This window comes from Pogoniulus pusillus, chromosome 5 (assembly GCF_015220805.1).
Source record: "Pogoniulus pusillus isolate bPogPus1 chromosome 5, bPogPus1.pri, whole genome shotgun sequence".
Lineage (NCBI taxonomy): Eukaryota > Metazoa > Chordata > Aves > Piciformes > Lybiidae > Pogoniulus > Pogoniulus pusillus.
Window position 1 is genome coordinate 10866859 of NC_087268.1, and position 27085 is coordinate 10893943.

Below are 27085 nucleotides of genomic sequence, written 5' to 3' on the forward strand. Positions count from 1 at the left end.
GCAATTACACCTCAAATTCGACTGATAAACCTGACTATTCTCTTGGGTCTCCAGACAAGACAGCTTTGACTGAAATTTCTGGTTCTCGACTGAACAAGGTCTTCAGCGCTTCCTTTTCTTTAACTAGGACCTGGCATCTGTCTTTGAGGAATCCACAGGAAGAGTTATCATCTGCTTGCTTTTCTTTTTATATAACCCCTTTGTGCGCATATTAAGATGCGTAATCAGGACAAGTATAAATAATCCTAATACTTAGTGACATTGGTAAATCCTTAGCCAGAACATTGTCTGGCTTGGAGCTCTGCATTCTCACACCATTATAAACAATTCTGTAAAGGGAAAACGATTTATAATCTGCACATGTGTAGTACTTAATATCTTAAATCAAAGAGCAATTGAGTTTGTTTAATCTGGAGAAAGCTGAGTAAAGACATGCTAATTATCTTCTAAAGACTAATTGTCTTCTAAAACATCAAAATCTGTTGCAGATGAAAGAGGTTTTGAAGTCAGTTGGAGAGATGAAAGAGCAAATACTGGATTACAATTTCATAGTTCAGAAATTAACAAGATTCTTAATAGCAAGGGTGTTTCAGCCCTATTAAAGATTTCCTGGAGTAACTGAAATTGTCATTGGAGAAGTTTTTTGAAGCAGCATGAGCTAGGCATTGTTTTGGAAGGGCTGCAGTAAGGTATTAGGCTGGAAAATGTTCTGAGACCCCCTTCTAAGCTCTATGTGCTGCAATTTCTACACCTCTGCTGATATTTGGCCTATTACAATGCTATTGATTTTATAAATCATAGAATGGTTTGGCTTGGAAAGAATCTTAAAGATCATGAAGTTCCAACTCCCTGCCATGGACAAAGACACCTTCCACTAATCCAGGTTGTTTTAGGCCATGTCCAACATGGCCTTGAACGCTTTCAGGGAGGGGCATCCCCAGCTCCCCATGGCAACCTGTCCTAGTATCCCATCACCTTCACTTGTGAAGAATTTAATATCCATTCTTTTCCAACTTAAGGCTACCCCTCTCATCTTAGCACTATAAGCTCTTGTAAAGTAATTGTGTAATAATATGACCTATAATATTATTTCAATAATATGGCCTTAATTAATGGGAAAAACCCTCTATATTAATCTTAGAAATATTTTCCATTATTACATGATTTACACTCATGTCCCAAATGTGTCACTGTGGCCTTTATTTCCTGAGCACTTGCAGAAATCCACTTTCTGATGATGAGGAAAAGAAGCATGGTTGGACAGAGTTGGGAGGTAGAAGTTGTGTTCTTGATTACCAACATTCTGTTACACGCCTTGCTTTTCTTGGGACACATCTTTGCTGGGAAATGGGATAATTTTTAAAATAGAAGATGGTTGACAAGATGCAGAGAAAGGTAAGGTTATGTTATGGGTCAGCTCCCTTAGGACAAGGGTTTACCTAGGGCTGGTTACCTGGGTGAAGAGAAGGCTGAAGGATGCCCTCTTCAACAGCATGCAGCTTCCTCATGGAAGGCATTGGAGGAGGAGGTGCTTAGTTCCTGTCTCTGGTAACCAGAGATAAGACACAAGGAAATGTAATGTAGCTGCATCAGAGGAAGTTCAGACTGGATATTAAGAAAAGGTTCTTCATTAAGAGGGTAGTTGGTCACTGGAACAGGCTCTCCACTTGCTTACAGCACCAAGCCTGTCAGAGTCCAAGGTGTGTCTGGACAACACTCTTGAGTCATATGGTTTAGTTGTAGATAGTCCTGTGAGAAGACGATCCTTAAAGGGTCCCTTCCAACTTGAGATGTTCTGTCATTCTGTGATCAGTATTGTCACACAGCTGTTTCTTCTTCTCCCTTTTCATCTTGAAACAAGGAGTGATCCTTGGCATCATTTTTAGGACACTTAGAGGCCTTAAGAGCAGCAGTAGTATGGACCTTTTCAACTATACTAAATACAAAATACACTGCAATATTAATGTTGTCCAGGAGAGGGTAGTGTCAGCATTTAAATGCTTCTGCTGGTGTTTAACTTAGTGATTTTATATAATTGCTTTCCAAATCTGTTTGGAATTATCAAATTAATTGCTTTTAAAGCAGTGCTGCTGTTTGTTCAGTAAGATTTTTGGCAGCGGGTTTTATTCTATACAGGTTGTGGGCAGGTAGGGAGATGCGTGTTTGGGTATTTTTAAGTTAAAAGATGTGTGGAACTGTGCTTGTACCTACACCTTATAAAATTGTCAATATTTTCTGTTTAAAAGCTTTGATTGTATTTTCCCAATATTAGTTCATATGGGAATGCTGATGAAGCTTATGGGATAATAAGGTTGGGGTCAACTGTTTTCTGCATGAATAAGAAAAACCATTTTTATCTTTATAACTTTTTAAAATTTATTTGTCTGGAAGCAGCTTAGTTTCATCTGTGAAGGCCATATTTAAAGAAGTGTTAATCCATGTCCTATTTTAAATAAATATATATAAAATTAAAGAAAAAATGTTTAAAAATCACAGTCACTATCTGTGGAGGTGCTCAAGAAAGTGGCGCTTCAGGACATGGTTTAATGGCCATGGTGGATTAGGTTGACGGTTGGACTTGATGATCTTGGAGAGCTTTTCCAACCAAAACAGTTCTATGATTCTGTCACCTGTAGTGACTTGAATAGGAAACAGTCAAGGATAAGAAATTCTAGATTCTAATAATGATTGAAGCTGCCTTGCTGTGATTTTTGCACCAGTCCATTATTTTCTTTTCCAAAAGAGAAGTAATTTCTTGTTATTATTCCAGAGAGATGTATTTGCCTGCAGGATTGTATCTCTTCAGCCACCTGCTAATAGCTAAGGTGATGAGACCAGAACTTAGGCAGTGATTCCAAAGGTTATAATCTTTCCTGCTTGCCCCTTCAGTTATGCTGATGTAGATCTTTAGGTGGATCCTGAGGGGTTGCTGTTATTTGTTTATTTAATTCAGATGTGTGGGTTGTGCTGGTGATGTTGTGTTTGGGTTTGTTTTGTTGGGGGTTATGTGTTTTGTTGTTGTTGTTGTTTGTTATTTGGTGTGTGTGTTTTTGTGCTTGTTAGTTTCTTCATTTGTTTTTTTGTGTTTTTTTTTTTTTTGTTTTGTTTGTTTGTTTAGACACACACACCCTGCCCAGGTTAGTTTCTTGACCCTGGTTTGCAGTGCTGCCTTCTTGAACAGTGATGACAGCATAACTGAAAACACAGAGTTTTGTGATATGGGATATGGTAGGAGAAAGTAACAGGAGGATCACGTTGAGTTGGCATCTCTGATATTTGAGGCTTTCTGGGAACCCGTGGTGGTTACTGAGTGATGTGTTTGTGGACAGTGTTCAGCTACATTTTGGGACCACAGACTGCAGGTTTATGAAAACACTTCATGCCTCTTAAACTTTTGAGGTTGGTCTTTTTTCTTTTTCTTTGTGATGAGTTTCCCACTTGCAGTACTTGGTATTAATTTAAAAATGTCTTTATACACCCACTTGTGCTGTACTTCAAGTATAAGATCTTTCTCTCTTTTGTTTCTTGGTAACATAATGTTTTGGTAGTCTTTGCTTAAGCCTGGAGATCAGGCAGTTGTCAGTTTTTGTTTTGCCTGTCTCAGTATCTGTATCCTAGGGACAAAGTCATCTTGCAGATGGTTACACCATTTCCATCACCTAACCCTGCAGCACCAGTTCAGTCTTGATCAGAAAGTGGTGCTGTACAACTGTTTCTGATTATTTTGTCCCCAGTGTGGGGAGCACGCCTTCTTAAGTCTTGCATGACACATTTACATACAGATCTTTTTCCTTACTGCAGCCCTAAATTCTGTCCCCAGACACCCCAACAACCTGTCTGTTGTGCTTCAGGAGTATTAGCTGGCTGCTTCTGAAATTTTTGTCACTTCCACTTCTTAATTAGCTACTCAAGGGAGGTTTTAAAGCAACTATCTCTTGGTGGATGGATGAGTACTTGGTTTCAGAATACCACTACTGCTTCTTAATGTCTTTCTTTTTTCTTCTCCCCCTTTTCCCTCCCTCCCCTCATCCATCCTCCCTGTAAGGACAAAAATTACAAATATTTCATCTGAAATATTGAATCACATCTAAAGAATGAGTTTAAAATGCTGTTTGTGGCAACCTTGCTTGTCTTCCTTTACTTACTTAAATAAAACTGAAAAGATGAAGAAAAATGGACTGATAATTTCTGCTGTTTTTTACCAGTTAACTCTCCCTTTTTTTTCCCCTTGAAACTTGCCCTCTGTCCTGAATGTTTTATTTTTAGATTGCAGAGGAGATGCTAGTGAAGAGTTTTTGGAAAAGAGAAGCCTTGATTTTATGATCTGCTGAAAACTGCTTTTATGCTCTCTTTCACAGTTTAATCTGTCTGATACATGCTACTTACTTTGCGATCGTATTTCCCTTCAACATTTAATTGACTCATTGCATACCTGTCAGATGTTATGCTTTTGGTCAATGCTGAAAACATTGACAGGAATACTTACCATTCATGGAGTGCTTGCAATTCTTAGAGAAGCTGCATTACTTGGTTGAATTTTAGTAATGATATTCTTGATGTGGTGTTTTTTTCAGAGTATTTGCAAAGAACTCATTTAATTTTCTCCTTGCTCTGCTGTTTTCTCTTTCTCTGATACAGAAGTAGGTGAAAATTCCCACTCAGCAAAGTGGAACTATTCTGAAATATGAAGTGGAGATCTGAACAATTTGGGATTAATTTGTAAACTGAATTTGTAAATAGGTAATTTGCCTATAATTAAGCTATGCTTCCTGTTTATTATTTCATGATAAAAGTACAGGTGCCTTATCTCTGTTGAAACAATTACGTTTCAGCTCTCAACAGAATGCATCCAGGTGTTGATTTTCTTTGCTGTGTGCTTTGAGGTATAGCCTAGGATTTTGAACAGGATTATCACCTTTTATTCTGTAAATCTTATTTTTAGTCAGTATAATTACTTGATTTTTTTCATCTGCTAAATGACAGAAGCTCCATTGTGAAGTGATATAAGATTTACACATAGATTGTTTCATCAGCAGGGGGATATAAGCATCCCTTAAGCTGCGTTTTTAGGAAACTTGGCAAGTTCATTTGCAGGCAATGATGGTGGCTTTAATTTGTCTTAATGGTCATGAACGGCTGCTTCCTTTGTCTTCTGTTAATTGGACAGTTAGTGGTAAACCATCAGTAGTGTAAGAATTAAGACAGAAACAGAAGCCTTGCCCTTTTTAATTATTAAACTTAGAAGTGGTATGAACTCTTACCTAGGTTTTGTATTCGTAATAGCTTGGGAATTGTCCAGAGGACTGAGTGTGGGTAGTGCTATGTCCTGCTTTGTGCTTCTCTTTAATGAGACATATTAGATGGCCAGGTGGTTAATGATCAACACAATTCTGCTTATTGTAGAATGCAGATAAAAGAGAAAATGTTTGGTTCGTTTTTTTTCTACACCATTTTTAACTCCATCTGAAGAAGATCTAATGCTTCTGGAGGACAACTGTTACTGCATTAATTTTTGGAGACTGGTGTTTGTTGGCACAATGTCAATTGCGTACTTCAGACACAGTTACTAAGTATCATGTTTGCAATGTGTCCCCTGCAGAGAGCTTGGATATGGATCAGCAGGCTGTGCAGTCGAAGTGCAGAGAAATGTGTTTTGTACATTTTAATTTAGAGTAAGTCCTGCAGTTACAAATATGTAACCTGAATGTAGTTAAATAACTTATTCATATAATTAACACATGCTAAAACTATTATCTTGACTTGCCTGAGTTCTGGCTGCAATCTCCATCAGTAACTTTTGCTGAACCTAGTAGGAGCCAAGGTTTGCTTTGTCGGATAAGATTGTGGGCTTGTTCTGACCAAGATCTTAGTCAGATCTCACACTTGTAGTCAGTGGAGATAAACTGATGAAACAAGTAGAAAGGACCACTTATGAAGCCCAGTGCCTTCAGGAGGTGTTGTATCAACAGAGCATTAAGCTAGGCTTATGCAGGTGTATGTTTTTTCTGTTAAATTTTGCCAGAGCTCAACTTTAACACTTTTGTTATATCCATTTCTGTCACATATTTTACAAACCATTTTTTTTCTTCCCACTGTTAATGAGAAAAGTCTGTATGGGTAGTAGGCTGTGTTCAGAAGAAACTGATCCTTCTAAAATCAGTTCTTACCTACAGTTTTAGTAATTTAGATTATTATCTCTCGAAAGCACTTAATAATAAGTCTCATTGTCATGTGAAAGCATGTGCCAAAGTCCTTTGCTGAATCAGTTGCTAAATTATACTGCAGAAATATTTTTTTTTTCTGTAGACCATGTAAGCAGAATAAAGATATGAGTTCAGTTGATAGGGACTTTCAGTTTATCTCTAAACTTCCTTGTTGATAAGGAGGTTTAATCTTTAAAAATATGATTTGTGTATTCTTCCTCTTGTCACCTCCTTCCCCAAGAGCATAAGAAGCAGAAATTTTAGAATGAAAATTCTTAAAAGAGTAAGATATTCTTTTTAGAATATGAGGTGGCTGGTCCAATTTGGTTTTGCAGTTTGCAGCTCATGAAAAAGAAACATTTGAAAGTGCATTTCAGGTATTTTGGGTTGATTTACGTTCTTCATCAAGCCCACTCCTACTTTCTGGGAGGTTAGAGTTGACTGGCACAGTAGTAAAGGGCAGAGTTGCTTATGCTTTTGTCTTTTTCTCAGACACTAACTGTATCCATCATTGAAATACCTTCACTTCTTTTGTATGATTCTCCTATTTATTATAGTTCTAGAGGCACATGTTTGAAGAGTTGGTCTAGTACTACCTCTTAATTCTGTATCAAACGTTATCTCTTGTATGAAGAACAAGAAGGCTTGCCATAGTTTGCTTATCTTATTTCTGAAGTGCACCTGGGTGATGTGTATTGTATGCTGAGCTGAACACTAGAAACTCAGGTGGAATCACAGAATGCATCAGGTTGGAAAGGACCCTCTAAGGTCATCTTGTCCAACCTTCCTGCAGTGACCAAAGACATCTCCAACTGGATCAGATTGCTCAGGGCCCCATCAAGTTTGGCCTTGAATGTCTCCAGGAATGGTACCTCAACCACATCTCTGGGCAACCTGTTCCAGTATTTCACCACCTTCACTGTAAAGAACTTCTTCCTTATGTCTAAAGTAAATCTATCCTGCTCCAGTTTAAAACCACTGCTGCCTGTCCTATGACTACAAGCCCTTTTAAACGGTCTGTTCTTCATATTTTGAGTATTATATGTGAATCCATTGTCAGAGTTGTCCTTTAGGAATGTAAATGTCTCTCTTTATTGTTTTACAGTGTACCTCAATGAAAGCAGATTTTCTGTTATATTGAGGAAAAAAACCAACCTGCGTGCCTTGGTTGAGGAGAATAATTTCTGATATAAGCTTTCAAACTCAATTCACTTACAAAATAAAAGTTTGCAGGAAGGTTTAGAAAGAGTTTTAGCCAAATACAATTAAAAAAAACGTGAGGAGGAAGAGTGGTAGTTGTGCTCTGGAACATATCACATGTCTGTTATAAATCTGCAATGAGATATAATACATAGTGTTTTGCACATTTGTGTGTGATGTCCTGATGATTATCTGAAGTGAGAGTGATACAAGGAGCTGGGAAATAGCAGGGAATCAAATCTTACCTTAAGTTGGCAGGCAACATTATAGCTTAATTCAAATTATACCATACATGCAAGAAAAAAAAAGCCCCAACAAACAAACAAACAAAAAAACCACCACAAAAAATCCTCACACACACAGGCAACAAAAACATTCTGCAAGCAATGATAAAAATAATCAATTATTTACTGTTTCTGTCATGTTAAAGTATTTTACCAAGGCAAGTTGCAGTCAAAAGTAACGTGAGTTATTTTGAAAATGGAAATACATAAAAGATGCTTTTATACAAGTGCAAGACTAAATATTTTACATAACTGTATTTCAGTGAGAAGATATACAGTAAGTGCACACTTGGTAACACTAAGCAGGCAAACCTTAAGGTTAGTTCCATATACTGTTGTATAGTTCATGCACAGATCTCTCCCAAAGTAAAAAGGCTGCTCCAAATAATTGTTGCTGGGATGAAAAAACAGGATGGGTTGCTGGTAAGGATGTCTGCATGGATGGGGGTCAGTTATAGACATTACTTACTGTAATTTGTGATTGCCGTGGGAGAGGACTGGCTGTTGGTGTGATAGTAATACTGCTGGTGATTTTATTGGCAGGCTTACTGGGTAGGCCATTAGCTAGTGCCGGAGTTCTGTTGTCTTGCACTGTGTTACAAGGGCTGGTGGGCTTGGAATTGGTGAGAGCTTGGACATAAGGACTTCCTAAATGGATGTGGATTTTGTTATCCTCAGTAGTTATGACACTTGATCCTGTACTGTTAGATCTCTGAAACTGCCACGACGACTGCCTGTCTGGGGATACTCTAAAAACAGTGTGCTTGGCTCCCATCTCTAGAGGCTCTGGGGAGAGCATTTGTTCCTGAGAGCTTGAGCCTGATGAAGCTAAAGGGGACATTGTTCTTTCAGGAGTTAAAGAACCACATGATTCAGGAGTCTGACATCTTGAAAAAGTAGCCATAGTAATAGGAGAAATTACATGCTCCGGGCTGGTATAACCCTCTGCTGCTTTCGATTTGGCAGGTGTCAAGGAGGCATTTTGAATAATGGTTATTCTCTGCTTTGGAGTGCCACAATTGGGTATGACTGCTGTGCTTGTGTAGGAGTGCGGACTCTCAGTGGTAGGACTGGTTATTTCAAGTGTTGCTGTGTTCTGTCCATGGTCTGGAGTTACTTTTATGTGAAGAGGCTGGCCAGGTGTATGGCTTAGCACAAAGTCTCCAGTCTGTGCACAGTTTCCATTTTGCCTTGTGTGAGTCTTTCCATTTTGATGTTGACTCTCTTTGGACTTCATCCAAGGGATCCATAATTTTTTGTTCACAGCATTTGCACTGGATGAGTTGCTTTTGAAAGACACTGTTTGTTCCACCTCAGTGTTGTCATTGTCCTCATTATCACCGTCTTCATACAGCTGCCCATTTACGACTGTTCTCTCTAAAGGCATGAGGGTTTTGTAATCGGGTGGTTCATTGTCTGCTGGATCTGTCTGGACTTCTTTAGAAAAAGCTTGCAAGTCAGAAATTCTCCTTCCATTGAGACCAGGCCTGACATTCTTACTGAAGCGTCTGTACCTGTCCAATTCTTTTGTGAGAGTTTCCATTTCTCTCGCTAACTCCCTGTTCTTGTTTTCCTGTTGGAGGAGTTTCTTCTGTAAGACTGTGTGATCACCTCGGAGGTGACACATTAGGTCTTCTGTTGCCATGTATTCATGAATTTTCTCTTTCAGTGCATCTACTTCTCTGGAAAGATGACTTGATTTAGCTTCCTCTTCTTTGAGTTTCATAAAGAGACGCTGCTCTTGATTGGACTCTGCCTTTTCTGTTAACTTATACCTAGCCACTTCCATTTTCACAGCCTCCAGCTCCTCTGACAGGAGCTTGGCTCTGTCCCGTTCACTGATATATCTTCGTTCCAGAGACTCAAATTCATCTTCGGTTTTCATAAGATCATCTTCTATGGCCTTCATTTCTTTCAGCTTCTGCTTAAGTCTTTCAACTTCTTGAGACAGCTCTTTGATTTTGTTGTTTTCCTGCTGCAAGGTGGTGCTGGATTTAGTGCTGTCTTTAAGCTTATTTTTAAGAAACTCTTTTTCAACAGCTTCCAGTGACTGTAGTCTTTTTCTTAGAATGCTCACTTTGGAAACAAGATCACTTCCTTTCTCCTCTTCTGCTTTGAGTTTGTTTTTCAGTTCATCTCTTTCTTTTGTAACGCTGGATACCTTTTCCTCTGCATCAGACTTTGATTTCAGTGCTTTCTTACTTTCCTCCATTAGCTTTTCTGTAATGGACATCACTTTATTTTGCTCCACCTGAAGCTGAGAAGTTGCAGCTTGCAGCTTTTCTTCTGTTTGCTTTATTTTTTCTCCCATAGTTTTTCTTTCATCCACAAGCATCACTGTTAGACTCTTCAATTTTGTTAAATCTTCTTTAAGTGTAAGCTCAGTTTTTTCTAGCTTGCTTTCAATTGCTTCAAGCTCGCCAACTCTAGCTTTTAAGCCCTCCAGCTCGTGGGACAGCTGCTTTGTTAACATTTTTTCTCTTTCTAGGTTGCATTTTAGAGAGTAACTTTCCTGTTTACTCTTGTTGAAAGAATCTTCTAATTTTTCCAGCTCCATAATTCTTTTGTTGAGTTTGTCAACTTCCCCTTTAAGGTTCTTGCTCTGTGACACTTCTTTTTCAAGCTTTCTATTAAGCTCTCGGCACTGATCCTCCATTTTTATGAGCTCCTCATCTTTTCCTTCCATCTCCAGCAGTCGTTTTCGTAGTTCTTCTACTTCAGTCATAAGTGCAGAGTTCCCACATTCTCCTTTATTTATCTTATCCCTTAGGTCTTGCAGTTCTTCCTCTGCTTTTCGTAAAGACTTGTTGGTCTCTTCCAGCTCATCGATTTGTCGGCTGAGAGCAGTCAATTTTAACCGAAGCTGACGGTTCTGACTGTCTTCATTAGTTAGCTTGGCCATCATTGCTTCCTGGTCTTGGGAAATCTTAGCACTTTGAGCTTGAAGTTCAGCCTCCAACCTGCAAGCTCTCTGTCCCTCTTCTTGAACTTTTGCTTCAGCAAAAGCCAGCTTCTTATGCGCTTCTTCTGCAGAGGCAATTAGTTCTTGAATTTTTTCACTTTGTTGATTCAATTGCTCAGTGAGTCTTTGCTGTTCATCCACCACCATTAAAGCAAATGATTTCAGTTTCGTCAGTTCTTCTTTCAGGTTAGATATTTTCTTGTTGCTTTCCTTCTCTTTTTTTGCCTGATACGCTGTTTCTTGTTCCAGAAGCTTTTTCAATCTGTGAGAGGAAATAATATTGTATTTTGTAGTCATTCTAAGAGTCCTTTAAAAACACACCTGAAATGTTATGTCATCTCTGCCAGATGTAGGTGAACATCCACTTGTAACTACAAGCAGACTTCTTGCAGGAGGGGGAAGTGCCTCAAAGCCTTATTTTCTACTTGGAAGTTCTTTTGTAATGGACAGTTTGGTATGATTAGATTTAACATCAGTGATTATGTATCTGTGATTGGATTTTCAGCAGTGGAACACAACATTTTATGTTCTGCACTGGAACAACACTAACCTTGAATATTTGCTGAGACTGGGGATGTGTATGCAGCTCTTAGACCTTTTTCTTTGTTGTTGTATTTTTTTTTGTTTGGATTTGGGATTTTTTTTGTTTTGGGGGTGGTTGTTTTCCCTTAAGAAATGTGATTAACAAAATGGTTGAGAAATTAGATCAGTGCAGCCCCCAAGGGCTTTGACAGACTTGTAAACCATTCTGATGTTTTTTAATGAAACCTGGATGTTGAAGTATGTGAAGAAAACACAGCCACTCTAGACAGTGGGGCTGCCTAATGTCAATTTCTAAGCCACACATCAGAGCAAATCTAAACATTGCAAATAAGTCAGTCCTCAATGAAAATGCAGGCCCTGTGACCTTGCATGACACGCACACACACTCTGAAAAAAGTAGTCAGCAGAAAAACATCTCTCAGGTTATGCCCTTTGAACTTAAGGAAGAATGAGTATCTTCCTGTCTGTTAGATTTGAGTTCAAGCTTATATTCACAGATATAAACTAAGTGCAATCCTACTTTTACATGATCCCTGAAGGTTTTCATAACCATAAAACTGTTGAGGTTGGAAGAGACCTTTGAGATCATCAAGCCTAACTGCTCACCTAGAACTTACAATCTCTCCACTACTACTGAACCATGTACCTAAGTACCACATCCATACATCTTTTAAATACTCCCAGGGATGGTGACTTCACCACTTCCCTATGCAGCCTGTTCCAATGCTTGATAAACCCTTTCTGTGCAGAGTTTTTTCCCTAATATCAAACCTGAACCTCCCCTGGTACAGCTTGTTTCCTCTTGGCCTGTCATTTGTTGCATGTGAGAATAATAGTTTTCTGCAGTTAGTTTTGTAAGTTTCTATTAGTGTTCAGCCTTCACCAAAACGAAACCTGCTTAATTTGTTAGAGATTTGGGATGAGGTTATGCATTTGTTTATGTAGGATGTTAAAAATACCTCAAGTAATTAGATTCTTTTGGAGACTTTTCATGGTCAGAGATTCACCACTCCAGACGTGTCAAGAAATGTGTGGACATGGCACTCTGGGTCGTGATTTAATAGCTGTGGTGATGTTAGGTTGACAGTTAGACTTGATGATCTTAGAGGTCTTTTCTAACCAAAATAATTCTATGATTCTATGCACGTGGAGTTGTTCTGGGGTATGATTCTTTTTGGCTAGCACAGCACTTTTGCATCCTTTCAATTGGATTTTTTCCCCAGCCAACCTGTAAGTATGTTCTGACATTAAAGGAAAATCTGAAAAACCTAGCTTGAAGTAAGCAAGTATTAGAACTTCTGTGCTTTACTGCTGTTCATATGTATGGTACAATTCCAGTTGTGTAGATAGTGTGAGGGAAATAAGTTATGTGTCACAGCTGTAGCTGCATAAAATGACTACTTTAGCAGCCGCCGTCTGAGGCCTCTTGCTGTGTTTTCACTGTTTCTCCCCCCACTCTCTGACATATGTTTACATTTTTCACAGCTTTCTACTAACAAGCTTCCTGTTGCAGCCATCTTTTTAGTTCAAGAAGAGCTTAGATAAGGGCTTCCTTTGCACAACACTTTATTAGCTGTTGACTGACTGGAGGCATGTGTTTCTGGACTTTTCATAGGCTGCCCTGGTGGCATCCCCTTTGAGAGCACTGCAGTGTTCTGGTATGGAGAGAGGAAGTCCCTGCCATTCTACAGCTGTCCATCAGGCTAGTGTAGAAGTCTCTAACTAGTACATTTCTTATAACATCTTCACCATCCTCATTATATTTTGCTGGTTCATATGTTGCACAACATTGGATGCAAGTCAATGCTTTATATGAAAAATGGACAGAATGGGAAGTAGCTGTGCTAGTTTGAAGTGGGGTAGAATGTTTTGGTGACAAAAAGTAGATCATAGGCTGTGAAAGGAAAACAGTGATGATGTTCACTTCCCTCAGAAGTCTCGCTAAGGAGTTTGGGAAGAAGAAATGAAAACATTAGATAACACTCTCTCCATTTTAGCTCACTCTGCCCTGGGCTGCTGACTGAGCTGCATCTCCCTAACCTCACCTTCCATTTGGCCTAACTCACTTTGCTTCTTAACCTGTTGGCCGAACCTCTATTCTTCTTTAGGACTGGGGTAAGGTTGAGAGGGGCAGGGGGAAGGTGCAAGGGCGGTTGAGAGCCCTTCCTGGGGACTCAGGTTTCTGGGAGGGGAGTTGTGGTTTTGTATTACCTTTTACCTTGTCTATTTCTGTATATAACTGTATATACTGTAAATATCTGCTTGTATATTGTGCTGCTGTAAATAAATAGCTTCATTTATATTCCCAGAGCAAACTGAGTCTAGTCTGGGTATTTCTAAAGTGTGGGGGGACGGGGAACACCCAAACCATCACAGTAGCAATAAACAGAGTTGATATCAAAGCAGCCCTGGATTATTTACTAGAGTCAATTAACATCATGAGGAAACAGACATGAAAAGGTGTAAGCAGAGCAGGAGTTTGTGAAATGAGCTTGGGGGAATGCTGCTGCTTGACAGAAGAAATAAATGGCGAGAAGACTGCAGCCTCTTCAAAGGAAGCATTTTATTACGTTGGTGGTGTATAAACTTTGGTCAACTTTCAGTGCTACTTTCAGTTTGAGCTCTTTTTGGTATAAAAATCTATCTTCCCTCCGCACCCTTGTCTCCAAATGCTTTAGTAGTGAAGTTCAGTTGATGATTTACCGTTGCCATAGATATGAAACCATAACAGAAGCATAACTAACAATTTTATTTGGAATGAACTCAGTTCTAGTGTGTGCATGAAGTTAAGACATATTATATTAATACTGTTAAGATAGACTCAGGCTTATTAGCATAGGATTTATTTTAGCTTGGTTCACTATAATGTGGTTTTTAAGGCAATTTTAACTGAGGTCATTAACAGCTAAATTAACCAGTGTTTTACTCCTCACTTCTATATTAGCTGGTTGCTATCTCTCTGGCCAAACGAAACTGTAATGCGTCAGTGCTTGAGTGGGGTAGTCTAACCAAATCTCTGATTTGAATGAAGTATCTGAATTACTGGTATCTGACCTGGATAATTGTGTAAACTGTGGATTTTCAAGATACTATGTTTCTTTGGTGATTCCAAAAGATTTGAAAGTATTTAGAAATGTTTCCTTCATTCAAAAGATAAAATGCCATTTTAAGGTTCAAACAGAAATGTACAAGTAGTAATATTTCCAACCCCTGAGATGTATTTCTTTTGGAAAAAAAAATCTGTAAAATCACTGCATTGAAGTTAAGTTTCAAAGCATAGGGCACAAGCTGTGAGGTTAAAGGATTTTAATATGGTTTCTAAAAATTAAAAAAGGACTATGTTAAGCATGGTTGGGTTTTTATATATAGAGTAAGCTTCTGCACTTGTTTTTGATAACTGTATATATATTAATGTACCCTTGTACAGAAATATTCATGTATTCCTATACAGAAAACACCTTCAACAGTGCTGAACGGACAGTTGAGACTGATACTATAAAAGTCAACTGGGAGCCTGTTAATATTTGTAGAGGAATTTTACCTTAGCTGTTGAATTCCGTTTCTGTGGATCAGTGGGTCACAGCAACTGTGTCTGCACATACACACTTAAGAATCAAGAGGCCCTAAAAATGTTTGGAGGTTTTGTTTGGGTGTTTGTTGTTCGTTCATGTTTGTAACTGGGTTTGGATCAAAATGACTTCTGCAGGTCAGGGTTTGATTACTCATAGATTCATAGCATGGTTTAAGTTGGAAGGGACCATAAATATCATCTAGTTCCAAGATCCCTGTCATTGGCAGGGATGCTTTCCACTAGACCAGGTTGCTCAAGGATTCATCGAACCTGGCCTTGTACACCTCCGAGGAGGGGGCATCCGTGACCTCCCTGAGCAACCTGTTCCAGTGTCTCCTCACCTTCCCTGTCAAGAATTTCTAAGATCCAGTCTAGATGTACTCTTCTCAAGCTTCAATTCATTCTCTCTTTTCTTACCACTACAAGCACTCATAAAATGTCTCTTCCTATCTGTCTTAGGTATATCATTTGAGTTGAGACCAATTTAATGTTTCATCGAAGAAGGAGTGCAACTGACAATAGCACTTTGTGATATCTGGCATGTTTTTGTGACAGAAAATGCTTTCTAGTAACTCCATCTAAAATACTTTCTTCCCGAATAAGAGTATTCAGAGTATTTGGGCACAATTTTACTAAAAATACGCAAAGGTAAAAAAAAAATTGGCTTAAAAAATAATGGTTTCGAAAAAGATTAGGAACTTCCCTTCTCAATAAAATAGTGGTGTTGTTTTCAGTTCTAGTTGAACTTTCATGATCATCCAGTTTCATATTAGTCAAAGGTAGGTATGTCATTTAGTCAAATCTTTCACAGGTAATTCCAAGCAGTTGACCTCACAGAACTACAAGAACTCTCTGAATCCAAGACAGTAAAAACGGGCACTGGAAATTGTTTTTATGAACATGAATGTTAGGTAGTTAAACAGAATCAGGGCAGTGTCTTACTACTTCAGAGCTTCTGTTACAAATTACTGCCCTTTTGTGGCTTCTGATCTTACTTGTTTGCAATACTAGTTACCTGCTCTTCGATTCCTTAAAGAAGATGTGTTTGTCAGCTTCCACTGTAGTTGCTTTCCTCGGTACACATGCTATAACTTCTTGGTGTTAATGCTGTGTATTCTGTCATGTTGTCCAGATTTTTTTTCCAAGTGTCTGTAGCTTGAGCTACATGATGTTATATTTAGTCATATAATAGAATCATAAAATTGTTTTGGTTGGAAACCAACCAATTGTTTTGGTTGGTTTGGTCATTGAGCCCAGCCATTGACCTAACACCACCATGGTGATTAAACCATGTCCAAAATGTTATGTCCACATATTTGCCACTCCTGAGGATGGTGACTACCAACTCTCTGTTCCAATGCCTGACCACTCTTTCTGTAGAAAAAGAAACCTTTCCTGTTATCCAATGTAACCCTTCCCTGACACAATTTCGGACCATTTCCTCCCATCCTATCACTGGATACTAGAGATACTAAGGTTATGTATTCTCTAGAAAATGTGAGGACTTCTAAATCAGTTAATTGTCTTGATGTCAAGTGATAGCATTTTGTCTTTAGGTGGAACTTTCCATTGTCATGGGGGGATGAGTACTATATCTACACTGTTTTATGTATTTAGCAAGTTACAAGGGGGTGACTTATTCAGGGAAACCAATGAGAGTTTGGGGGATAGAGATTGCATGACTGTCATTTATTAGTTTTTGAGCTTTTTCACAGATTCACTATTTTTGGAAAAGACCTTTAAGATCACTAAGTCCAACCATTGTCTCTACCAGGGCTAATAATAATTATTCTCATAATAATGAGAGTTATTTTCTTTTCTCTCTGCAATCTTGTAACAGCAACTTTAGAAAAGGCTGAGTTCTCTAAGGATGCAAGTGGAATAGATGATGGCTTGTAAATCTGCTTATCCACTAAAGTGGTGAGGAGATTTTAATATATACCTAATCAATATATTTGTTTTTATCAGCTCATTCTGCAGAAATGACTGAGATTTTGAATGCCTGTGACTTCTTTTGCACCCTTTTTTTTATTCTTTTGGGGTTTCTAATTTCTCTCTCTTTTTTAATCATGAAGATACATCTTTTTATCTAGCTTGTGCTCTTCACCCTTCCCCAGGTGGAAGATGTGGCTTACTAGAGGTTCTGCAAGTTATAACATGAGGGAGACTTGCCTGTAAAGCTTTTGGACATGTGCTTGAATTTCCCCTGTATAATGCAAAAAAAAAAGCACTGAGCTGAAAGCTTTTCAGTGTAGATGAAGTCATACCTCCTAGTCTGAGGCATTCTTCCCAGTTAGCAGTAAGTCATGATCTGGCCTTTAATAAAAGAAGAAACATGCTTTGTCATTTTTGGTAAATCTGAGGTTGTCATAATTTTTGACACCAATACAGTGAAATATTTATTTTTAGAAGAAAGCAAATCTCTCTGTGCTTCCACTGCAGCTAAGTTTGGGTTTGTTAAAGTGTGTTTCTGCTCTTGAAGTGCTCTTCATTTTTTCCTTGTCTATGATGTGTAGCTTTTATGAAGACATATAGCTACCTTTGTGGCTCTTTTTATTAATGCTTCTTTCCCCCTTCACCCCTACCATAAAGAAAATGAAAAGCCTTTGAAATGACAGCAGCAACAGCATGCCATAGCTATTGTGTAATCTGTTGGCTTTATCTGATTCAGTCAGCACTTCCCAACAGAATGCAAACACTTCTTTTAAAATTTGTTTTCCAGTATGTTATTTTGTTAATGTATATTTTAAATCATTAGTTTATATTAGGATGCAAACCTCCATAAAGTGTCTCAACTGCAAGGAACTGTGTAACACAAATTTCCCCATAAGGGAATTTATGTTATAAAATGAGGATGTTTAATGAGTGAGGTGTGAGTTCTGTTTATTACTCCACAGACTTCCATGGAGTAATTAATGCTTTATCTGATGCTTAAAATGCTGACTTGCTTTACAAGTTGTAATAAAAGTCATGTGTGGTGAATGGTGTTGCCAGTTCTGGGTTAATGGGCACAATTTTAAGTGGAGAACTAGCTGTATTTAGCTGCGACGCTGAGTAAACATATGCATTCCTAAAAGAAATAATTAGTCCGTTACAGAACATTTGTGACCATGATTTCACAACTGCTAAGCCACTGAAAATTTGTCCTAGTGATACAGGAATATTGGCACTCAAATGTTATGAAATTAGTGACAGTGTTAGGAAAATTGGTACATTTACTGATACTAAATAGCATGATTTTTTTTTTAACAAATGTATGTTGGTTAATGTTAGAGTGGGCTATCATTCACTTCTAGGTTTAGAAGTAATTCTAATTTGACACTAAAATTCACTTCTGATTTCTCATGAAACATCAGATTAAGAAAATAGTTTTCTGTCGCAGTTTCCTCTCATTCTGTCGCTAGTTACTTGGGAGAAGAGACCAAAACCAGCCTCATCCTAACCTCCTTTCAGGTAGTTGTAGAGAGCAATATGATCTCCCCTTAGTCTTCTCTTCCTCAGGCTAATCAACCCTAGTTCCCCAGCTTACGTTTCTTGTATGACTTGCCACCCAAATCCCTCATCAGCCTCATTTCTTTTCTCTGGACACACTCCAGGACCTCAATGTCTTTCTTACACTCTGGTGACTAGAACAGTACTCAAGCTGTGGCCTCAGCAGGGCTGAGTACAGGGGACACTATCATTTCCCTGCTCCTGCTGAACACTGGTTTTGATACAGTCCAGGATGATGGTGGCCTTCTTAGCCATCTGGGCACACTGCTGTCTCATGTTCAACCAGCTGTTCACCAGCACTCCTAGGCACTTTTCCAGCAGGCTGCTGCTTTACAGCTGCTCTGTCCCAAGTCTGTTGTGTGTCTCTTGTTGTTGATTCTTCTCTTTATAGATTTAACAGCTATTTCAGGTATTCTTTGAAGTTTGTATCTGTTACTGTTGGCATTTCAATGGCATATAATTGTACATGTAGCATGACTGTTAATCCATTTCTGTGCCAAATCTACATGTATCAATAACCTAACAGGCTTGCAGAAATGCAGCTTGGATTTTGTTAGGTAGTACTTCGGTATTTTTGTCATGTTGCCAGAGTGCATATTCATTCCCCACCCCCTTCTGTCTCTCTCATCTTCTCTCCACTCTGCCTGTAAAGTTGGAAATAAAGCAAGTAATTGCAGATGTAACACCAGAATTTGGAACTCTTCAAATTTACGTCAGCCAGGAAATTATAGTTTTGCAGATGGAAAGCTTTCAGAAGGAAATGGGAAGATAAACCGCAAGAGATGTTATACATGGGTCAAGGCAAGAAGACAGAGGCAGAACTTCTTAGTTACTCATCTAGGTTCTTCTTTTGTCTTTCTTTCATTCTTAACATTTAAAATTTTGTGCCTAAACTTAAGATTTCTCAGTGTGGAAAAGCAGTCCTATTGTACTGCAACAGATTATTTGAAGAATTAGTATTAAATGAAGAGTTTTTAATAGTATGGTAACTACATAATATAGACAAACACAACTACTGCTTTTCCATATGGCTTTTTGGTAATTCAATGACAGTGTTATTGAAATCAGTTGATTTGATATCACATGACAAGTTTGATGGGAGAGGTTCTATGTCTTTATGAACCTGAGCTTTCTTTCAAATGGATACTTTAAGCATTACTGTTAGAGCATAATTACTTCTCCACAGTTATTGAATCAGTATTATAAAGCACTCAGTACTACAGAGATAAAGAGATCAATGTTATTGCTTTATTTTTATTCTTTCCCACATATGGGTAGGTCTTTTTGGAGTGTCAGTACTATTGATTATCCTTAGCATTGCAGCCTGCTGCTAGGATTTAACAAGTGAAAAGCTATAGCAGGAGTTAATCAAAATTCTGAAAACTCTTAGAGCCCTGCCTGCCTCCCCTCTATTCCCTGTGGGAGGATTGGGCACAAGATACAAATGTAGCTTGCCCAAGTTCTGGAAACTTCTGGTCAGGCTGCTACTAGCACCAGTTATCCCAGCCATACATGTTTAGTTTGTACTAGGCAAATGCTACTTAGTTATCGCTGCCATGCTGTGTTTACTCTGGATGGAAGTGTAGCAGTTGGAGGGATGGCTTTTTTACTCTATTTAATCTGCATCCTTCAAGTGATTGAGGACTGAAGTTCTGATTCCCTGATTAAGTCTGTTGCTTCAGCTCTGTTAATTTGTTATCCTTAAGTCATCTTTTTACACCTTTCAGTTTGGTCGTAATACTTGTTTTAGAATACGAGATCTATCTGAATTCTCTTTCAGCAATTTCAACTGATAAATCCTGTCTAGAAATTGATTGTTTGCAGGTTTTTGTTTTAAATCCTGTGTGTACCACTGTAGCTTGTAGTTTCAAGAGTGACCTCTTTTTTGGATGTTTTTTTCTGAGAGTAAGTATTTTTCTGGTATCTGATTCACCTGAGACAGTACTATTGCTGCTGTCTTGACCAGAACTGGGCATAATTGTGGAATGGTTCAATTCATACAAACTTTCAGTTTGTTAATATTTTTAGTATGACAGAAAATGGCACTTAACCAAGAATAACACATCAGGTTACTCAAAGGAGACTGGTCAGTTCTAAATGTCATTTTCCCATAACATCTACATGAACTGAATGTTCTCCAAAACACTCTTGACAAACATTTTATATAGAAATAATTGCCCAGGGCCACATTTTCATCTATGGGCAGAATAAGTCTCTCTTATACTAACCATAGCCTTATATGTATATTATCAGTCATTGCAAGCAGTGGTAAAATTTAGATCTGTCCATCTTGCCAGAATCATTTCCTCTGTTGAACTGAAGACATGATTGCTGCTGATTCTGCATAAGCTTCTCAGTCATAGAGTGGCCACTTACTTTTACATAATCACAGAATACCTTTTCAATCCTTCTAGATTACAACGTTGTTGAAGTGAGGATGACCCAGCACCCTGCCAAGCTGAGTCTTAAAACTGTCCAGTGTAGTGCAATCCACTGCTTCCTTTAGGAGATGATTCCAATGTCTAACTGTTCTTGTGGTAAAAAAATTTCTTCCAATAGGAATGTCCCCAGCAATAACTTGCACCCATTACCTCTTGTCTTTTCCACAAGACTAACTCCATGTTAAAAAGGACTCTGCATCCTCTTGGTAGCCACCCTTGGTGTACTGGTGCATGGTAATAAGGTCTCCCCTAAACCTGAGCAAACTCAGTTCTTTCAGCTTTTCCTCATATGGCAGCTCTTCCAGTTCTCTGATCATTCTTTTAGACAGGTGGAAGTTGGCTGCAAACTATAATATGTTTTCCACACGCTTATGTGCTGAAGTTGTGATTACAGCTGCATAGGTTGAACATTGTAAATTGAAGAAAGCTGCTTCAGTACTTCATCAGACTGTGTGGGAAGACTGTGAATTTGTATCATTTGGAGGAATGGGGCTGGTTAAAAACAATTAGACAAACATTCCTCAGGAATGATGTAGGTGGTGTCACTCCTGTGCAGGTAGATAAAATTCTGTGACTTCTTCAGGGCGCTGTTTGTACTCGTAAAATCTTTATTGCGTACGTACATGCCAAAAAAAATGATAGGCCCTTCTTCTGGTGTGCTCGTTTTCTGAAGTCTATTTGTATAAGAAACTGAGTGTTTAAAGGTGGGTTTAGGTGGTACTTCCCCTCCCCCCTTCCCCCCCCCCTTTTTTGGCAAAAAAACATGAACCTCAATTTTAACCAAAAATGAACTTGAGATACTTAAATTTTCCTTTATGCAAAGTTGCATGAAGCAATGTAGTTGAGGAGTTGTAATAAGGAAAACACTTTAATCAGATTTGCTGTTATGCTTGCAACTTTTTCTGGTAGCACAGACTGGCAGTAATGAGAGCAGTAATAACACTAATGTCAAGCAGAAGCTGAATGTGCATCTCTTTCTGATAATACCAGGGTGTCCATTTTCTCTAAGACTAAGTTGGCCAACACTTCATCTTGGGAGAGCACAGGTGAAAGAGAGGTTAATGCATTACAGTGTAGTTGGCTTTGGAGCTGCAGGCACTGAAGGAGGCTGCTAGTTTCTTGCTTTGCTGTACATGACCTTCAGAAATCGTATTAATACTATTTTGAAGGATTACAAATTGCTTCTGAGTACAGTTCTGTGTTTTGAAGCTCTGCAGTTCTGAGGTCTTTTCTCTGTGGGAGTTAATTACCTTTCTTGCTATCTGTCCTAATCCTGTTAAATTTCTTGCTGGATGTCTCCTATATCTGGATGTGTTGGGACTTGAAGGGTGGGGTGTTTGGAAGTTGCATTTTCTTTTGTTTCAGTAGGACCTCAGGCCACATTGCCCTGGGAGCACTTGGCAAATCATCTGAAGGTCCATAGTCAGCACATGTTTGTTTAAAGAGTGTTAATCCTTAGCGTAGAGGCTCTTGTTCAGTGTTTAAATTTAGATGGTTTCTCCAGTTTTATCCTCTGTTTTGGGCTACAGGATGAAGAACTACAGAATATTAGGAATAAATTCTTTACAGTAAGGGTGGTGAGACACCAGAACAGGTAGTCCAGGGAGATTGTGGATGCCCCCTCCCTGGAGCTGTTCAATGCCAGGTTGGACATAGTCTAGAGCAATCTAGTATAGTGGTAGGGGTCTCAGCTCATGGCAGTGGTGGGGGCCAGAATTAGATGATTTTTAAGATCTTTTCCACCTCATACTATTTTATACAGGTTTGGTGGTTTGTTTATTTTTTTTTAAGGTTGTAGTTCTAACCAAGGTTTACTTCATAAATTTAGTTCATGTATTTAAATAATAATTTAAGAGGTCACTTCACTTGTGATTAACTAAAGAGCATGTTTTATTCTCATATCTGTTGATTACGATGTGTTGAAGTAAGACTTTTCCATTCTTCTTCAGTAGTTCCCTGCATTAAAAATCAGGTACCCCAAAATACTGACACCAGAACTGTCTCCTTTAGTCATATGTCCACTCAAAGAGACAATAACAGTTTGTATCTAGAAGCAGCTTTTCCCCCTTTATTTGGTAGCTACTTCCATGTGTATTCAGCAGCTGAAGTAACTGCTCCTTGCTTTGGAAATAAATACTTCTCTGTTTATTAGGAAAAATCCCAAAATTGTTCAGATGAAAAAGTGCATTTAACTAGTTCTAATCATTCTACAACCAATGGTTTCTAATTAAAATCAATTTGGACAGTCTTCCTAAAGCCAAAAGAGATGGTTACTTTTTCCATCTTTACTTGATTTCCAGTTTTCTTTCTCTGCCTTTCAAAAACTCACAGAAAAAAAAGAGTGATTTTTTAAAATTTTCTTTTTTAAAGATCCTGTGGTTGTTTGCTTCCCTTGCTCCTCATATGAAGACTTCTAGACTCCAGATGTTCCCTATTCTTCAGACAGCTGTTAATTCAGTCAAACATTCTCTGTCTTGCTGTTGTGCCCCAAATCGATTTATAACTTAGTATCATTATGGGACTGAAGGGCATTTGGCTACATGCCTTGTTTGAGCTCTTTTCTTGCCTCTTGGCCGATGATCTGTGGTGTTTGGGTTCTATTTTCCTATTTTCAGATGTCATTCTGAAAATGAAGGAGCTATAGCATGCTTTCGTGTGCAGTATGTTTCTGATGTAATAAGTTTTAGCTTTTGTCATTAATTTATAACGTGGCTTTAAATGCTGACAATAAAATGACACAGTTTCTCTCTAGAGGAATTTTTTGGTTATTTGGTTAACTGCATTAGTCTAAATATCTGAGAAGGCCATTTACAGGTTGTAAAATATTACCTTGTTGAATTGTGATTCCCTTCACCCATTTTATCCTAGTTGAAACAGGAGATAGCAGTAATCATGCAGAGCTTTAAGCAGAGGATGGGAACAGATCAAGGGCAAGCAACTGAAATGTGAGATTTATGAGCATTATTTTCCATTTTTAAACAGCCAGTCTTGTGTAGGATTGTTTGTTTGGGTTTTTTCTTAGGTTTTATGGTAGAAGCAACATGCTTCTTCATTTCAACTTTTAACTTTTTTTTTTCCTCTTTATCTTATGCTCTTATTGTAGTAGTTGCCAGTAGAGCTTTTTGTCTCCAATAAAAAAAGGACAAAGTGTAAAATCCACTCTCTGCAATCAAATTGGAAAAAAAAAATACTTTGACTATTATATTTAAGGCAGATCTTTAAGAAATCAAACTCATAATGTTTGTGAAGTGCAACTGTTTGTTCCTTCCCAGGCCTTTGGAGCCCTGTAGAGGTCAAAGAAATCTAGCTGATGTGTTGCTTCACATCTCTGAAATGTATGCAAGATTAATATTTTTTGTATCAGAAGTATATTTTTTTAATTTACATTTTTAGTCATCCTCACTGGAGCTTTGTGTATCCTAAGTATACCTCTAAAACTTTGTTGAAGCATGAGCGTGGATAGTAAGGTGGGTTCCTCTTTGCTAAGTCACTATGAGCATTGAATGTGAAGCAAAAGGGCTAAGTTCTGCTTAGCAGCCACTCTCTGTGGTCATTCATAGGTCCCCTACCTAGCTGAAGGCTGAAGTCAACCAATTGTGTTACATCATCACAATACACACAAGGAGTTGTAGCAGAAAGGGTAACAGCAGGCAACAAGTGTTTGCGTTTATCAACTTGAACGACTAAGCCTGTAAGATTTTCAGTTGTGTTGAAATGTTGTTTATCAAAGGTTGGTTTGGCCTTTAATCCCCAAGCTTTCCATGTAGTTATTAAAGGAAGGTCATGCAGTGATGTTGCTGGGCGTTCGCTCAGCTAGCATTCATTTATTACATGAACATTCACCTCTTCACTGTCACCTCAGCTCTGTTGTTCTGGTGAGGAGGCAGTGCTTTGGGAGGTGTTGTTTTTGTACTGTTTTTAACTGGAGGTACAGACTGCCTCAGAAAATCTTCAAATCTGTTTTCCATGAATTTGTGAACATGAGTAAAGTGAGCTAAAGTCAATGTCTGAATGTGCTGCATTTGGTCCATCAGCATGAGTGCTGTTACTGACCTTCCAGAAACAACATGGTCCTCTGCACATGGAATCAAAGTAATTTTTGTCCCACTGACAGAAAAGTCGGCAAACCTCAAAATCAGCATAATATACTGCGAGGTGTTAAGCCTCAAAATATCCATTACTTCACTTAAATCACAAGGCTGGGCACTACATTTAGACTTTTTTCAGCAATGCCTCTTACTCGCGTGAAGCTGAGGAATATGGTTTAGTGAATGGTTGAACTAATCAAGCTTTCAGCTGCTTCAGAAATGCTCAACATAAACCTCAAGGAGGCCATGGCAGTACACATTCAATATGAGAAAAACAAACCTAAGCAATTAAAAAGATTTCATTTTTATTGGTAAGGCATCAAATCAACTTGATGACAGGCTAAAGTATTAAAGGGAACTAGTTATGAGTCAGAACTAAGGTTTTATAGGATGTTTTTTAAAGATATGCCTTCCGATGGTGTAACCTCATTAGGATTCCCTAACTTGGATACTTTAATTGCTTCTTTAATGAGCTATAGTCAAGTAATACCACACCCAGGGTCTGAGGGAAGCTGTTTGCAGTAACTGCTCATTTACCCATTCCAGAATATATTGGGTAAAGATTTTTTTCTTGAAGAAAAGGAAAGCTTTTTAAGGAGAAAAGGAAAACCAACCTTTTAAGAACTGCCACAGAGGGGAAGGTTTCTGAAACTAAACCCAGGCTGTTTTGTAGGGATTTTTTTATCCCATGGCAATTGCAAATGTGATAATTCATCAGAGTATTAGGTAAAGCTCAGCAAAAATCAGTAACAAGTATAAGTTATATCCTTTCATTTTTTTCTAGATCAGATCTGTAAAAATTCTGCTGTCAGCAGTTACGTGACATGTCAGTGGAGAGAGGGGAAGTGACGAGGAAGGAAGAAAGGGTCTATGCAGTTCATTTCTGCAGGATATTCTTGTTCTTAAAATGCTTTCTTTTTACATTGCATACTATAAAAACTTATAAAAAGAAATACAATTGAAGATGTGCAGTTGCTGGAGGCTGAATTATGTGGAAGTTATTTTGCTTTGCTGTCTCTTTTTACTGTTAACTGATGCAAGCTAACGTTTTAATTGCTTAAAATTAGATCTTCTTAATACAAATTAATAAACCTGATAAAGCAGAAGGATGTAATACTGGGGGAGGAAAACAAGGAAAACAACCATGAGACATCTTAATCATTATAGCTCAGTCTAATTATCTTGGACTTTGACCAGTATAAATGAGAGCAAAATTGGTCCTTTAAGAATTAAGTGAAGAATGTTTTCCTTTTCAGTCTGAGGAAGACAGGCTATGGGAAATAGAGCTCTTCTGGCTTTTGGTGGATGTTATCAGTCTTAATAGGCTAGCAGCAGTCACAGTACAGATGGTATTTTGGATAATGCTAAAGCAGTAACCAAGGATAAATGTTAGCTTCCTTCTTTGCTGTATTTGGAGGAATTTATATAGTTTCTTACCTATGTGTAAGCTTTTTTCTTCTAGTTAGTTACTGCCTTTATCAAATACATGCATTTAGTGTATGTGTAGCATTTCCATGATTATTTATTAATCATATTATAGCTCTTAGACTTCAACTTATCCTTTAGACTCCAGACTTTTTTTTAGGTCTGTTATTTGACTTTTGTTTGTAACATATCTCTTAGTAGCACAACTAACGTTTTTACTTACTAACTTGGCAATGTATTTCTTATTAGATCCACTGGTTATAGGATATAGAAGAAATCAATTATTTATCAATAAGGCCATTTAAAAATGCATTTAAAAAGACATATGCAGGTCTGCAGACAGGACAGAAGAGTGAGCAGAAAATACTCTAAGGGGCATAGGATACTGCTCCATGGTATTGATTTTCTGCTAAAACAATTTACTTGTTCCTTTTGCTAAGAGGCTGTTTTATTCTCTGTATACTATATATTGCTCTCTTCCCTGATTCTATAGCTAGGCAGATGCAAGGCATCACAGAGGTGTAAACATTGCTTGTTGCAAGAAAGATTCTCTTGGAAATACGGGTGTGACAATTTATCAAGTGCCATAGTTAATAATACACCAAATACCTGAATTATTATCTTCAAAATGAAAATGAGTATCTAAATATTTACATTTTTAGAAGTATCTGGAAAATATCTACTTAATATTTTCTTGATGTTTAAAGGAAAAAAAGTCACAAAAATGTTCACACCTGATATTTTGACTCAAAATCCACCTGTGCTTGGTAGTATAGCACTGCATATGGTTGTTTCAGTTTTGACTGTTTAAATATATACTTAACAAGAATTTTGCAGAATTTAAAGCATCAAATGAAGGGGGAGGGGAAGCCCCTT

The 27085-nt window shown here is 38.1% G+C and overlaps 1 protein-coding gene across 5 annotated transcripts in view; it reads right to left on the reverse strand.

Moving 5' to 3' along the window:
• Nucleotides 1–27085, reverse strand: part of FILIP1L (filamin A interacting protein 1 like) — a 243585-nt gene that overhangs the window by 12064 nt on the left and 204436 nt on the right. For all 5 annotated transcript variants that reach the window (XM_064143194.1, XM_064143197.1, XM_064143195.1 and 2 more), the window contains one exon: nucleotides 8157–10911. In XM_064143194.1, coding sequence (XP_063999264.1) covers nucleotides 8157–10911 — 2755 coding nt within the window. The remainder of the gene's footprint in view (nucleotides 1–8156; nucleotides 10912–27085) is intronic.